Source organism: Poecile atricapillus, chromosome Z, assembly GCF_030490865.1.
Source record: "Poecile atricapillus isolate bPoeAtr1 chromosome Z, bPoeAtr1.hap1, whole genome shotgun sequence".
NCBI classification, from domain to species: Eukaryota; Metazoa; Chordata; class Aves; order Passeriformes; family Paridae; genus Poecile; species Poecile atricapillus.
In genome coordinates, this window is record NC_081289.1 from 89,557,944 (window position 1) to 89,572,886 (window position 14,943).

The following is a 14,943-nucleotide window of genomic DNA, read 5'->3' on the forward strand; positions in this document are numbered from 1 at the left end:
GCTTTTAATATTATTTGGCAAGTATTCTCTTTTATAAAAATTGCTAGATGATGCCTGCTAGATTAAAGAGAAAAACATTAAGTAGATATTTTAAAAAGTACGCTCCACATCAGATATGGTTAATTTTAGAAAATTTCTTTGATTTGTGTGAATGGTCAAAGGAGACCAGTGGCTGTCAGCATATATTTCTGTACATTTTCATAGGGGTTGGATCCAGTTGGCCAAAAATTTTGCTTTGACTTTAACCAGTGAGGCCTCCTGATATCTCCTCCTTGCTCATTTATTTCAGATTTCTATTCTGTAAATTGCTTTGGGAAACTTGTTGATAATTCTGAGTATGAAAAAACTGCATGTAATACAAATATTGCAGCGATGAAAAATCATTCTTTGAATGGACTGTTGCATTTTCTACATGGTAAGGAGCTGATATCAATTATTGTTATAAAAAGAGAAGCACTTCAAAGCAAGTAACTAGTTATTGGCATGGATTTACTTCATATAGCTATAAAGACCATAGTAACTGGCTTTCATTTTCTACCTAATAAATAAGCCAAAGCATTCTTATCTCCTCCTAAGACAACAAGCTTGAATGTTATCTGAAACATATTTATATTTTTGATTTTGCTATCTGTCCATAAATAATCTGAAGGCATACTTTAACTGGTAAAACAAATCAATTAGTCTTATCAAGAAACAAAGGAACGTATGAGAAGTATTTATAACTAATGTCTTTCTGAAATAATGGCCATGTAATTGAACAGGGAACCTGTCAAAACATTTCCACTTGTAGCAGAATGAGGTTGATGACATGTATACTACTATTGTTGCATACCAATTTTACATGTATAGTTGATTATTACAAATACAATAATATTTATTAGGCATCAAATTTGGATTTATCAGAATGTGATGAATACTCTTTTCTTTATTCTGGATGTTCAGCCTGTTTGCTATATAGGTAATCTAAAAGATGGCATGTAATTTAGAAAATATTTCAATGTTTGAGATGTGGTCTTCGCCAAGGATGTTATTATATCATATCACTATTGTCATAAATCAACATCGGTTTTTCTTTTTAGTTACATTGTATTTGGAGAGTTTTCCATGCATTTTAGTTTGTTTCTGAGCTCCATTATATTTCATCTTTCTTTTATACAGTGAGATTAAGAGTTCTTAGAAAGTTTGCTGAATACTCTTACTTGGCCATCAAGTAAGTGAAAGAAATGAGAAAGAAGTGGTGGTTACATGCATGATTGTTTCTACTCACCCTTTTCATTCAGTGCGTAACAAGGAGAAGACACATACTTAGAAGAGCCCTCCTGTCCTAAAGCAGATGCCCAGCTTTTAATAATAAGGCATTTAAAGTCTAAAAGCATTCATTCTTTGAACACTTCTTGCTATCAGTATGAACCCAGATGTCTTTTGATTTTCAGCCTTAACTATGCTCCTTAAATGTAGTGTTTTCAATGAATTCTGTTAGAAGTCTTCTCTATTTCAGTTCATGCAGCATCTTCTGAATGTTTTCAGCTTTCTAGATAATGAGGTCCTTTCGCAGTGTGCTGGTTTCAAAGCCAGCTAGGCACCAGTACACGACACAAAATCCAACCTAAATGAGTAAGTTATCAAGTCATGCATACAATCCAGTTTGCTTTCAGTTTGACGTGATTAGAAGCTCTAACAAATAAATAATGTATATGTATTATGATAAACTCTAGAGTTCATCAGCATTTTGCTTAACAACCACTGCCTTAGGCAAGTCAAATTCAGTTTTCTGAATCTCAGGGTTTTTCAGGAAAGGAACATCTATTTCTTCTGCTTTATGGGAGAGGTAATTTGTTCTGTTGGCTATAGAGCTGTCTTCTACCAGTAATGCCACTTAACAATCTTCCCCATCTATGAAAGGATATGTATATTCAACTTTACTTACAGTACTAGTCTATTGTAGATGATGAGTAAAATGCTGCAAAGTGAATTTAAAAAGAATAAATAAATGAAGTATAGCAGTTTCCTTCAAAAGAAGATGATGTTGATGACAGGATTGGATGTTTTTGGGTGAGAACAAAGAGGAAAGCCAATATAGCAGATATTCTGGTGGAAGTCTGTTTTAGACCATTCATCTAGCCGAGATCAAGAGGCAGGTGAAATATTCTATAAACAGCTGGGAGAAGTCTCAAGATTGTCATCTCTTGTTCTAGAGGGAGACTTCAATTTAGCCAAAGTTTGCTGTAAATGGAACACTGCAGAGGGGGAAAAGTCCAGGATGACTGTGGAGTGTGCGGAAGATATCTTCTGGACATAGATGGTGAGGGAGTCAGCTATGGAATGTGCCATGCTGGAGCTGCTTGTGGACAGAGAAGAACTTGCGGGTTATGTGGTGGTCAGAGGCTGTCATGAGCACAATGATCACAAAATGATCGAGTTTTCAGATCTCAGAGGTGTAAGGAGGAAGATCAGCAGAACCATCTTGGACTTCCAGAGAGCAGACTTTGGCCTGTTTTGGCTGACAAAGTCCCTTGGGAGGCAGTCTTGAATGGCAAGGAGTCCAGGAAGATTGATGTTCCTTAAGAACAAAATCTTAAAGGAACAGGAGCGGGCTGTCCACATACGCCAAAAGATGAATTGGTGGGGAAGTAGATTAGCCTGGTCAAACAGAGAACTTTGGCTGGAAGTTAGAGGAAAAATGAGAAGAAAAAAGGGGCAGGCAACTCCAGAGGACTACAAGGATATCATGAGTTTATGCAGAGAGAAAATTAGAGGGCCAAAGCCCAATTGCTGTAAAAGAAAATAAAATGGTTTCTATAAGTTGTGTCACAACTTGAGGGCCGAATAGAATCTCTTTGGTGGATATGTAAGGAAACAGTGACAAAAGATGTGAAAAAGGCTAAGGAACTTAATGCCTTCTTTACCCCAGTCTTTAACAGTAAGACCAATTCTCTGAACAACCACTCCTCTGAACTGTAAGACAGGTGTGGGAAGCAGAATGAAGCCCCTGTAATCAAGAGAAAAATGGTAAGAGACCTGCTACTCCATTTGAACATCCACAAGTCTAAGGGGTCAGATGGAATTGACAGAAGTCTTGAGGAGCTGGAGGAAGAGCTCACTAAGCTATTTTCAATCATTTGTAAGTGGTCAGGCTCATCAGGGAGGTCCTGATTGACCAGAAGTCAGCAGATGTAAAGCCCAGCTACAAGAGGGGCAGAAAGAAGGACACAGGGAACAACAGAGTTGTAAGCTTGGTGCCAGGGGAGGTCACGGAGCAAATCACCCCGAGTGCCATCATGCAGACAACCAGGACTGGGCACAGCCAACATAGGTTTAAGAAAGTCAGGTCCTGCTTGACTGACCTGGTCTTTTTCTGTGAAAGTCTGACATAATTCATGAATGAGGAAAAGGCTATGAATATTCTCTACCTGGTCTTCAGTGAAGCCTTTGATGCCATTTCCCACCAAATTCTGCTGGAAAAACTGATGATGTTGGCTTGTACTCTTCAAGTAAACTGAAACTGGCCTTGTCCAGAGAGTAGAAGTGAGTGGTGCTAAATACAGCTGGTGGCCAGTCACAAGTGCTGTTCCCCTGGGCTCAGCAGTGGGGAACAGCCCTGCTCAAAATCTTTATCCAAGGTATGGATGTGGGGATCATCCTCCGTCAGTCTGCAGACTACACTAATTTACAAAGAAGTGTTGATCTGCTGGAGTGTGGATAGCTCTGCAGAGGGATCTGGACAGGGTGGATTGACAGGCTGAGGCCAAGCCTATGAGGTCAAACAAAGGCAAGTACCAGGTCCTTTGGTCACAACAGCCCTGAATGATGATACAAGCTGGGGGCAGAGGGGCTGGAAAGATGTCTCAGTGGAAAAGGACCTGGAAGCACTGGTCAGCATAAGCTGAACATGAGCCAGCTGTGCCCAGGTGGCCAAGGAAGCCAGTGGCATCCTGGCCTCTATCAGCAATAGTGTGGCCAGCAGGACCAGGACAGTGACCATCCCCCTGTACTGGGCACTGGTGAGGCCACACAAGTCCTGTGTTCAGTTCAGAGCTCCTCACTACAAAAAGGACGTTGTGGTGCTGCAGCATGTCCAGAGAATGGCAGTGGAGCTGAGGAACGGTCTGGAGCACAAGTCCTGTGAGGAACAGCTGAGAGAGCTTGGGATGTTTAGTCTGAAGAAAAAGGGGATTGGGGGGACTTTATTGCTCTGTACAACTGCTGGTGTGTTCTCCAATGCCAGGAAAAGAGTAAACAGCCACAAACTGCCAGGGAAGGTTTAGCTTGGATATTAGGGAAAAGTTCTTCACCAAGAGGGCTGTCAAGCACTGGAACAAGCTGTTCAGGGAAGTGATAGAGTCACCATCTCTGGAGGTATTTAAAAGAAGTAGCTGTGGCACTTGGGGACTACATTTAATGCTTGGCTTGGCAGTGTTGGCTTAAGGATTAGATTCAATGATTTTAAGTGTTTTGCAACCTAAACAATTCTATGATTCTATAATTGCACACCTTTTACAGACTGTCATCTTAATAGCCAGGCTTATAACGATTACCCTTTTTTGCATATTTTTCAACTTCCATTTAGGATAGACAGCTTTGAAGATGTTGTATTGTTTTTCCATCAAAAGCAGGGTCCCACAATAGTGAGATTTGCCTAGTGTAGAGCTTATTGAGTTCTGATGTCCGAGTTAGAAAGAAGAAACTTGCAGTGTAACTGGCTTGTAGGGTCACACACTGTTACAGAAAGAATATAACTTGCATGGGTGCTACCATAGCTAACAGGTCTGGTTACAACTTTTTCATCATATTAACGGTAGTTTTGGGTACATCTCTGCTATCTTGACTACCCATTGAAGCCAAGACAAAACGACTTCAGAGAGGTGAAGACTTATAGTAAGTGATGTGAAAATTCTATGATTTTATGTATATGTTATCAAGGAGAGTAACAGTGAACAGCAAAATGCAAGAGTCTCTATAATGGTAAGAATTAATTCTTGAATATTTTGTGGTTTTCTTCACATCTTTTTTGATGTCTTGCAACATAAAACAAATATTCTAATAGCTACTTTTACAATATAAATGTATTTGCAAAGAAAAATTCTATTTTCAGGATCACTCTATTCCCTGACTGCCTGAAATGAAAACAAGCAGCCAAATAATTATCTGTTAATACATTTCTATCTGACTAAATGGAAAAATAAAAATGCAGGAAGTATTTCTAAAGACATAATCCTTTAACAGACCATGGATAGAGAAAAAAGGAAGGCAATTGATAGGGAGGAAAAAACTTCAACAAACTATTTTTGCTCTTGCTGCTGCTTCTGTGAAATCATTTATAATTGCTTCATAATTTGGCTTTCTCTGCAGCTGTGTTGTTATATATGAACTTGTTTAGCCTACAATTTTGTGGTATCTGTACCAGAAACTGGAGCAACAGTTTTTAGCATTGGAGTTAGATATGCCCCATTGATCCAAGTGAGCAATGCTGATTATATCAGTACTGAAATAACTGAAGTTCTCAAAAGTCTCTTTAGCATTCCCTCTTGTCTTTTAATACTGCTTAAACCTTAGATGGTCCGTGTTTATGTTACCTTTGTTATTTATGTTAGCTATGGCTGTTCAGAGATTTTAAAACAACACTTTTATGGGTGCAATGTGCTTTAGAAATTATGTTATTACTGCCATTGTGCATTGCTCTTATCATTGCCTTTAAAGTAGCAGTATCTTTGTCCTCCAAATAATTATCCTCACCCAATCCAGCAGGTAATACATCTAATCCTTCATATTTAATTTATATTTACATGCCATTAGAAGAAGAGCCTCTATTTATGTCTTGATTATTTAATAAAACAATGCTTGCAGGGAAGGGAATAGAAAACACTGAAAAGAGAAGACTGTATTTTGATGATGTGCTTTGGACTTTCTTGGACAATGAAGAGTTTTTTTGTATTCTGAAGTCAAAGGATGAACTTCATAGAAGTATGTATCATATTCTGAGTTTTTTGTTCTGCTACATATCAGTAAAATGTCTGTAATCAGTCAAGAACCTATTAAGAAGTTGATTAACTATAAGAAGTTAATTAACTATTAGGCAACTGCTAAGTGGGACCATAATGCATGTCAAATGAGGTGAGCTCAGATCTCTTTTATCAGATTCCAGTCTCTTCCACAAATCTGGTCCATTCCATTCCATTCCATTCCATTCCATTCCATTCCATTCCATTCCATTCCATTCCATTCCATTCCATTATAAACAAAAAACACATCAAAAACCTTTAACCCTTTAAAGTCAGCAAAACCAACAGTTATCAAGGTCCAGTAAGAAGCTTAGGTAACACTTCCAAGTGCAGTCAAAGTAGAAAGAGGAAATAACTAATTGTGTTTCCACACAGATAAATTACTGATGTGAGATACAGAAAAAATAAATGCAGAGTCTGAAGGGACTTGAAGAAATGGAATTCTATTTTGCCATGAGGCTATTGCAATGTGTTAAAAATTATGCCAGTGTAGATGGATGTAATGATCAAGTGAGGTAGCCAACGACTTCCAGTAACATCAGTTTACCACAGGTTTCTGCAGTATTTTATGTAATAGTTACTATGACTGTTTAAGGATGTATGCAGGTGTAACAGAGATGTGGGTAAATATGTGTATCAATGGTTCACTGTAGTTCCTGTGTTCACAGCTTGTTCCACAGGTTTGGTTTTTCACCATGGCAGATTATGGTTTGCTCCCTCATGACGGTTTCTTCAGGCAGTTATGTCTTCAATGCTCTCCTGATTTATATAACTGTAAAATGAATAAGAACTCCTGCATGTTGGGGACATGGAAAATAGTAACCATACCTGAGTTTTGGGGTTTTTTTCCAGATTTTAACCCATATTATGCAATTCGACAAATAGATTTGACACAATATTGTATTTTAACTTCTAAGCCTAGGGCTTCTGCTTCCTTACAGATGGGTTTACAGTCCTGTAAGAATAGGGATAAGAATGCTGTTGGATAGATTATGAGTATGCAGTAATATCCTCCTAGGAAAGCAGGCCATAATGTCACTTGAAGAATCAGTATTTGTGAGAATAAAGTATTTGAAAATACTTAGTCTTACAGCACAGCCCTTCCAATTCCAGACCAAGGCCCGGGAAAGATCCAGTCCTACATTTTCATGACAGATTTTCATTTTTCATATCAGTTAATGACTGTCTATTTACACAAAGCTCTGGGTAGGACCCTGTCTGCCAAGATATGAGTGTCACTACTGATTATGGCAGTCCTCTGTGTCTTTCTTGTTTCATGTCATCTGGGGATTAGGAAGTTATCAGCTCTTTATTTATGGGAATTGTTTTTGCCTCATGTTAAGTCATATATTGTTATGTGAATAAGCAGCATGCAAATGGATAGATAATAAACACTGCTGAGAATGTTTGAATGGATATTGCCCAAATGGTTTCAGCCAAGTACTGTTAGTCATTAATTTTTCCTTCTCTTCCTTTTTATAGGCTGATGTCCTGTAGAAGTTTTCTGATTTCTTCAGATTTTTATAGTTCAGCTTATTCTACTCCCGTATTCAACATACATTAAGATATTTGCATAAGAATAGGTCCTTGCTGATAATCAGCATGTTACCATATATAAAAAATAAACTTAATCCCTGGGATTGGAGTATTTGTTTGCTTCCTAGGACTCCTGATTTCTCTGACTTCATTCACTTCAGTGCATGTTGGGGTAGCATCTTTCTTATCCAGCACAGGAGTATTTGGTTCTTGTCACAGACACTTGGGAACAAAGGATAAGGATCGCCATAGACTCTGGATTTCTGTGTGTCTCATGCTCTTGCAATGGACATATTCCTCCTGATTACTCACAGTCCCTCTTGGCCAAAAACAAAAGCAAAGCTGGTTCCTGAATTTGAGACTGTCTTTTGGTAGAAGGAAAAACTAGATTTTGATTCCTGTGTATATTTTTGTGTGAACTGTAAGAAAGTCTATTTAAAAAAAAACATAAGTATTGAATATATTCATATAATATCTGAGATTATTCTCTTGATATTGAAATAGACATTCAAGATCGTTAATCTGTTAATATACTGATTGTTAATATACTAGAAGTGTTCAATTCAATGTAATGAATGTGCTTCCACTTTAGTTAGCAGAATTCATGTTTTCAAGAAGACATCAATTAAGGCTCATACAATTTCCAAAGGGATAACATTTTTGGGATATGGATATTAAAGCAAATATAAAGTTCATAGAGGGGCAAAAGGCATAAAAATGAGGTTTACTTCAGATAGGCACCTAATTGTTCAGATGCGTTTGTGAAGTTTGTCAGAGTAATTGTGTAATTAGTAAAAATCCTGTGAGATCACGTTTTTACTCAGATTGGATCTACCTCGATAGGTAGGTTAGATTTTCTAAGCAGACAGGAGTGCAGATATGCATGATGCATTTATCTTTTCATGTCAGAGCCTCCAGAGCAACTCTTGATCAGACAGAGCATCCACTTTTGAATAGAAACATAATACTGTGTTTTTTAAAATCATCACAACTGGCTCTCATGTCCTTAACAGGGATGTAATGTTTAGGAAAACAATGATTCCCTCAGGACTGGTTTCTCATTTAGTACTTAAAAAAAGTTGCATGTCTCAAGGGAGTTCCTAAAGACATCATCAACTCCGTTTTTCCTTCTAGTCTCATTTGTTTTGATGTTATGAATCCTACAACTCCCTAACATATCGTGAGGTTGCTGAAGTATATGCTTTTGCTGCAGCTGAGATGTGAAAGAGGGATCCTTGTTTAGGAATTACTACTGCCCCTTGCTCAGATGTCCCAGCCATTTTATTGCACACTTAACATCCAGATTTTCTTGTTTATCTGGCAGTTCATTATTTAAGGCCAGCTTGTCAAAATAGGTTAAATATTCTTTGGGAAACATGGTCACATCTTTGAGACACCACAAATACTTTAAATATTAAAAGATTGGCTTGATAAGAGAAACATGATAAACTTGCATCTCCTAAAATACTTCTCTGCTTTTTTCATGTTTATTTCTAAGAGTATCAGTACACACACGACAAACTTCATGGCAATAAAGTCCTGGAAAAGCCACAGAGACACACCAGCAGTGAAAATGATTGCTGATTATTTGTTCTAACTGCTTGACCTTGTGACATCTCCCCCAGATATATGACCAAGATGGGACGCTGCAGCACTTTATCGATGGTGGAGAACCCAGCAAGTCAAGCTGGATGAGGTACATACGATGTGCGAGGCACTGTGGGGAGCAGAACTTAACGGTGGTTCAGTACAGGTAAAGTGACTTTTGATTCACCCAATGACACAAAATGAGAATGTTTTATCAGACTGTAACCATTAGGAGTACTGCTGCCTTTGATTGCAAAGACAGCACCAGAGCTTTGGAGGATGTGCTCACGTGGGGCAGCACGGGCGGGGTGAAGCTCCAGGGAGTGACCACAGACCTGTGTCACTTGTGTGATCACCACACCACACCACACCACACCACACCACACCACACCACACCACACCACACCACACCACACCACACCACACCACACCACACCACACCACACCACACCACACCACACCACACCACACCACACCACACCACACCACACACCACACCACACCACACCACACCGCACCACACCGCACCACACCGCACCACACTGCACCACACCACACTGCACCACACAGCGCTCTCTGCACTTTTTCAAACAGTCTCATCAGAGGCAAGCCAACACAAGCAGTTCTCCACCCTTAACAGAGATGCAAGTGATAGGGCAGGGGGGCAAGTGGCACCCAGAGGCTTCCTGAAGGTCAGTCACGAGGTGTGTATACATCTCGAGCTTTTTTGTTGAGTGCACCTGCCAGCCAAGATTACTAGAACTTGTACCTCTTATGTTGATGGCTAGAGAAAAACAAAATGTGAAGAAAAATGTAAAGAAATTATGGTGCATTTTACTTTGTACTGGCAAATAGATCCAGAAAACCCAGACAACACATTACATAAATACATGATCTCAGCTATAAACAAACCTTTTGCCTTAGAATCAGAAGCGACTGCTTGGCCTTATTAAATGTGGTAGGAAGCACATCAAAGAATGCCCCAGGCTTGCCAGTTGCAGTGAGCAATGATTTTTTTCTGGTTGCTTTAGAGAGCAGTTTCTTTTATTTAGGAAAAATCTTAAACTTATTTAAACTACCTTTAAAATTAAAAATAAAACATACAAAAGCAAGCTAAAATGAAATATATAAAGTTTGATTATCCCATAGGGATCCAATTTAACAATGGTAAAATTGTTCAGTTGCATTTTCAACTTTTTTTATTCTCTGGCCAGTTGACTAAACAATGCTGCAGTTAAAAAAATAACAATCCTATTTATACATTACAAATCTTTTATTATATGCTTAAGTATCTGCTATCTATAGCTAAAATACCATAGGATTTTAAATAAACACGCTGGATAACGAATAAAGATTGTTGTGATGAAAGACTGTTTTTGTAGGTATCTTGTGGACTATTGCTCTATGTGGTGATGTGTGCGTGCACATAAATATATATAAAAATAAAAAAATATATGCATACATATATATATATATATATGACAAAACTAAATGAAAAGTTAGCATGAGAAAGTCATTACACATCTGTCAATATTAAGTGGATTTTACAACTCTCCTTTCATGATGGAGTTTTTACTTAGAGTTCCCTCTGTTGATCTGTTTTCGATTACTTCAGATCTTTATAAAATGAACTACGAAAACACAATTTAAAAAACTGGCATCCATCACCAGTGACTGCATCCAAGTGTAAGAAAATAGAAAAGTTGGACACTGAAAAACCAGCCTAATTTTTATTGTACATGGACGTCCTCCTCACAGAAAGTCAGCTGGTTTAAATTCATTCTGTTATGATTTGTAATATCTAAATGGAATTTTCTTCAAAGTGCTCTTGATTGATTGACCCTTAGCTGAACGTTTTGTTTTTATTTTGAGGCTGACAATAATGTTTGTTGGCATGTGTTCTGCTTCAACTGCGTTGGGACGCCATGAAGCTATCTTTATGAGTCATCCAACCACAATACTAAATACATGTCAGCAAAGGAAATATTATCCGAAAAGGGAAAAATCCCTTTGATGTACTTCAGCATGCAGAGATTTCTGCGAGTTTTGGAAGCTCTGCACACTTGTAAGGGACGGTGTACACTTACACTTTTTTTTCCCTGCCTACTCCAAGCCCCACAGACCACCCATTGCTCAAAAACAGTTCTGCTCTTTCAGCGGCAAAGTGTGTCATTTGGTTTTAGCACATTCATTTGCCGGGCTGCTGTGTTTATGTTAAGGGAAGCCAAACTGAGAGATGAAATGTTACAAGGGTGAAGTACAAAGTAGACTCAATTTTTCTCAAGTTAAGAGATGCCGGTAATTTATAGCATGGCTCCGATTTTCATTTTTATGTAACAGTGGAAAGAATTAACTAAATGCAAAGCCCTGGGAAGAAAGAGAGAGAGAAGAAGAGGAGGAGAAGGAGGAGGACGGAAGATGAAGAGGAGACACAAAGGGGAGAGTTTTTGTCAGATATTCATAGAAGGCTAAGAAAACCATTCTGCTTAGCTAGCAGTGCCCTCCTGAGACAGGGTGGCAGTAAGCGAGGAAAATAACAAGATAAATGAAATTTTTGCAGCTGCTAGTAAAATATTGAGAATCTGCACTTTTTTATTGATCTTTATGATCCTGTTGCCAAGAGCCACTTTGCGGTGACAAAATATGTTGACAAGTGCATATCTCACTGCCATGAAAAATGTGGTAGAAGATTCTCCTTATGTCTGCAGTGTTATACAAGGAACAAATTGCATTGCTACAGCCAATTCTTTATAGAAAGTCTAAATTTAAGGCCTACCAACCCTAAACACTTTTATCTTGAACTTCAGAATAATGTCTGTAGCAATTCTTCACTGAGAAAACTGGTTGAGGCCTAACTTCTTTTATTTTCTTATATTTTTTTTGGTCTATACGTGTTTTTCTGCCTTACATAAGCTGTTATAAAAAATGGTCATTTCTTGGTACTTTGACTGTATCACTTTGGTATGTAATCCTTCAGCAAGAGTCGACTGTTCTCTTGTATATATTGAATTTCTATCCATCTCACAGGAGTGTGTTTTACTGTTCCATGTGAAGCGTAAGGGAAAAGCCACTGCAAACTGATAACATTTGTCTTTTATCTTGTGCCTGATTCTAATCTTACACAGTTTTTGCTGCCTTGTAAATGTCTTAACTGCTGAAGTATCACTCTGAAGCTATTTACATCAGTGCAAGATCAGGATAAAGCTCTTGTTTTTATGCTAAAGACATTAGGATTTTTCCCTTTTCCCCCCCTCAATTCCCACTTCAGTGGTCTAGAAATACCCAGTCTTCTCTCACAGGAACAATGAGATATCTCACTTATGGTAATGGTAATTTATACATACTAAATCATTGGCACTGCCCTCAGGTTCCATGTAGGAGAAGATTTAAGCAATGCATGACTCAATTAACCCCAATTTTTTTATTTCCACTGTCAAAGTCTGTTTTTCTCAACAGCCCAAGATCTCTCATTTGATGGTATATTACTACCATGAAAGGTCACTTGACACTACTTTAAAAGTCTTGCTAGATTAATTTATTCACATAAAAGAGTTGTTGTCTATTTACCCTAAAATGTGTTAACTTTAGCTTAGATGACAAATACAAAGCTGTTTAAGTGGCTGTACTTGCTGAGCTGTGTACACCACTCAGATGGTTAGGTATACTGTGTAAGCAAAATGTGCAATTCTCAAATCTCCCTGAAAAAGACATTGCAGGAAAATACCTGTACTTTTATAATATATTAGTTCTTCTAAAATCTTAGTATTTAATATATGCTAGATACAACTTTTCTGTAAAGTTGTTAGCCTGTGTTACAGGAACAAAGTCCTTCTCTAATGGGAGATTTGGTTTTGAAACAATCAGTAGATTATTCATTAGTTATCTGCAGGAATGCTTCCAAAACAATGATTTTCTACTGTAAAATTGTGTATAAGATGAGAATGCTCTATTCATGCATTTTGCAATGTTTTCTTTTTTCTTGATTAGGTCAAATATATTCTACCGGGCTTGTATAGATATCCCCAGGGGCACTGAGCTGTTAGTGTGGTACAATGACAGCTACACATCTTTCTTTGGAATCCCTCTGCAGTGCATTGCACAAGATGAAAATTGTAAGTTCTTCCTTGCATTTCTACCTATGTAAGCCATAATTCCTCTTTCATCCTAATAAGATGTATCATAGAGTATTTTAGAGGGGGCTCTGTCCCTGGAACTTCAACACCAGTCTGGATGGAGCTTTAAGCAACCTGTTCTGGTGGTGTCCCTACCCATGGCAGGGGAGTTGGAATTAGGTGATCTTCAAGGCCCCTTCTAACTAAAACCACTCTATGATTCTCTGATTCTATGTCATTTAATGAAAATGGTAGTGTCTTTAAGGTAAGGTGATACACTTAAACTGTGCAAAATTATGGTATGGTTAGAATCACTGTTCTGTATTAGTGATTAATTAAGCTACTATAAACAAGTTTATTTGGTTCTCTGCATTGTTACCAGACCTATCACAAAACACTGTCTTGGCAAAATGTAACGCATTGCAAGCCCACAGGGCCTCTGTTGGTGATTCTTTTTCTTTATTACATCTGAGAATGTTGAGAAAAGGTTTGGCTGGCTGATTTAAGAGGTTAGAGCCTTGTGGTTAGACATAAAAACCTACTTTTAAAAATACCAACTGAGTGTAAGCACCCTGAAATGAAAATAGATCTCTATCCCATCCTGACCGTCCCCATTTCCATCCATTCTTTTACCTCTTCTCAACCTTTTATTTCTAGTTTTCTAGGGATCCTCACAAAACTAAGCATGCATAGTTACTGATTACAGAGGCACAACCTAGTGCTGGATACCTTTGTCTATAATAGAAATGGGTGATCCAGGCACATCCTTCAGTTTTACTGCTTGTGTGTGAGATTTGTTTAGAACTTGCACCCATTTTTGCAACTATATGCATCTATGTAGTGGAAGAAAACCATAATGGACTCATTGACTTTGGTCTAAAGTAACCCAGTGACTGCCCACACTTGATAAATTACGAATAAAATGTATGTTTTTGGTCCTGTACTTGGATATTTAAACAGGATGGACTGCTAGGAGGAGCTAGTGTCTTGTAGCAACTTAAATACTGAATCATGCAGCAATTAAACAGCAAGATAGCAAGGATTAAACTGTCAAAAGTAAACATCCTTTCCCATCTTGAGTTTTCAAGTCTGTTGGGCTTGAGAAAAGTTTAAAAGAAATTTAGTTACTGACAGAACTATTTGCTGATGAAAGTCATGCTCTGCAGTACACAATACAGAAATATTATTTTTTCTTTCAGGAACCAAAGACTACAAAACTTTTATTTGAAAAGAAAAACATTATGGCTAAAATCTGTAAATATTATCTCTTGATATTTTTCTGCGAGACAAACCCGACTTTCATCCACAGAGACACTGACATGAGTAGATTAAATTAATCTGACCATGGAGCCAGCTGCAGACTGGTATAGGACTAAAGTTCTACTTAAACTCCCAGAATGTACCTTTTGCTTATCTTCTGCACAGGGGTATTGTCAGCAGCACAAGTTCTGCCTGTATTCCTTAGGACCTTAGTACCCTGATCTCATTGCTTCTGTAGACTTTTATGAATACAATTTAAAGAAAATAAAAGAAAAAAGTGATCTGCTTCTTCTGAAGAGGCAAAATGATAGTATACAAATTGCTCCTGGTACTGAAGAGATATAGAAGATATATTCTGTGTCTGGAAACTTTTGAGAGACAGCTTCATGGATGTAACTGTATTTAGAAATTTGGTTCTCAGATACCACAAAAAAGAATAGATTCGGAAG

The 14,943-nt window shown here is 38.0% G+C and overlaps 1 protein-coding gene across 3 annotated transcripts in view; it reads left to right on the plus strand.

Annotated features, from left to right (window-relative positions):
- The window catches only part of PRDM6 (PR/SET domain 6), a 76,685-nt gene that overhangs the window by 40,929 nt on the left and 20,813 nt on the right, over positions 1-14,943 (plus strand). For all 3 annotated transcript variants that reach the window (XM_058826148.1, XM_058826147.1, XM_058826149.1), the window contains exons 4-5: positions 9,161-9,288; positions 13,110-13,234. In XM_058826148.1, the coding sequence (XP_058682131.1) occupies positions 9,161-9,288; positions 13,110-13,234 (253 nt within the window). The remainder of the gene's footprint in view (positions 1-9,160; positions 9,289-13,109; positions 13,235-14,943) is intronic.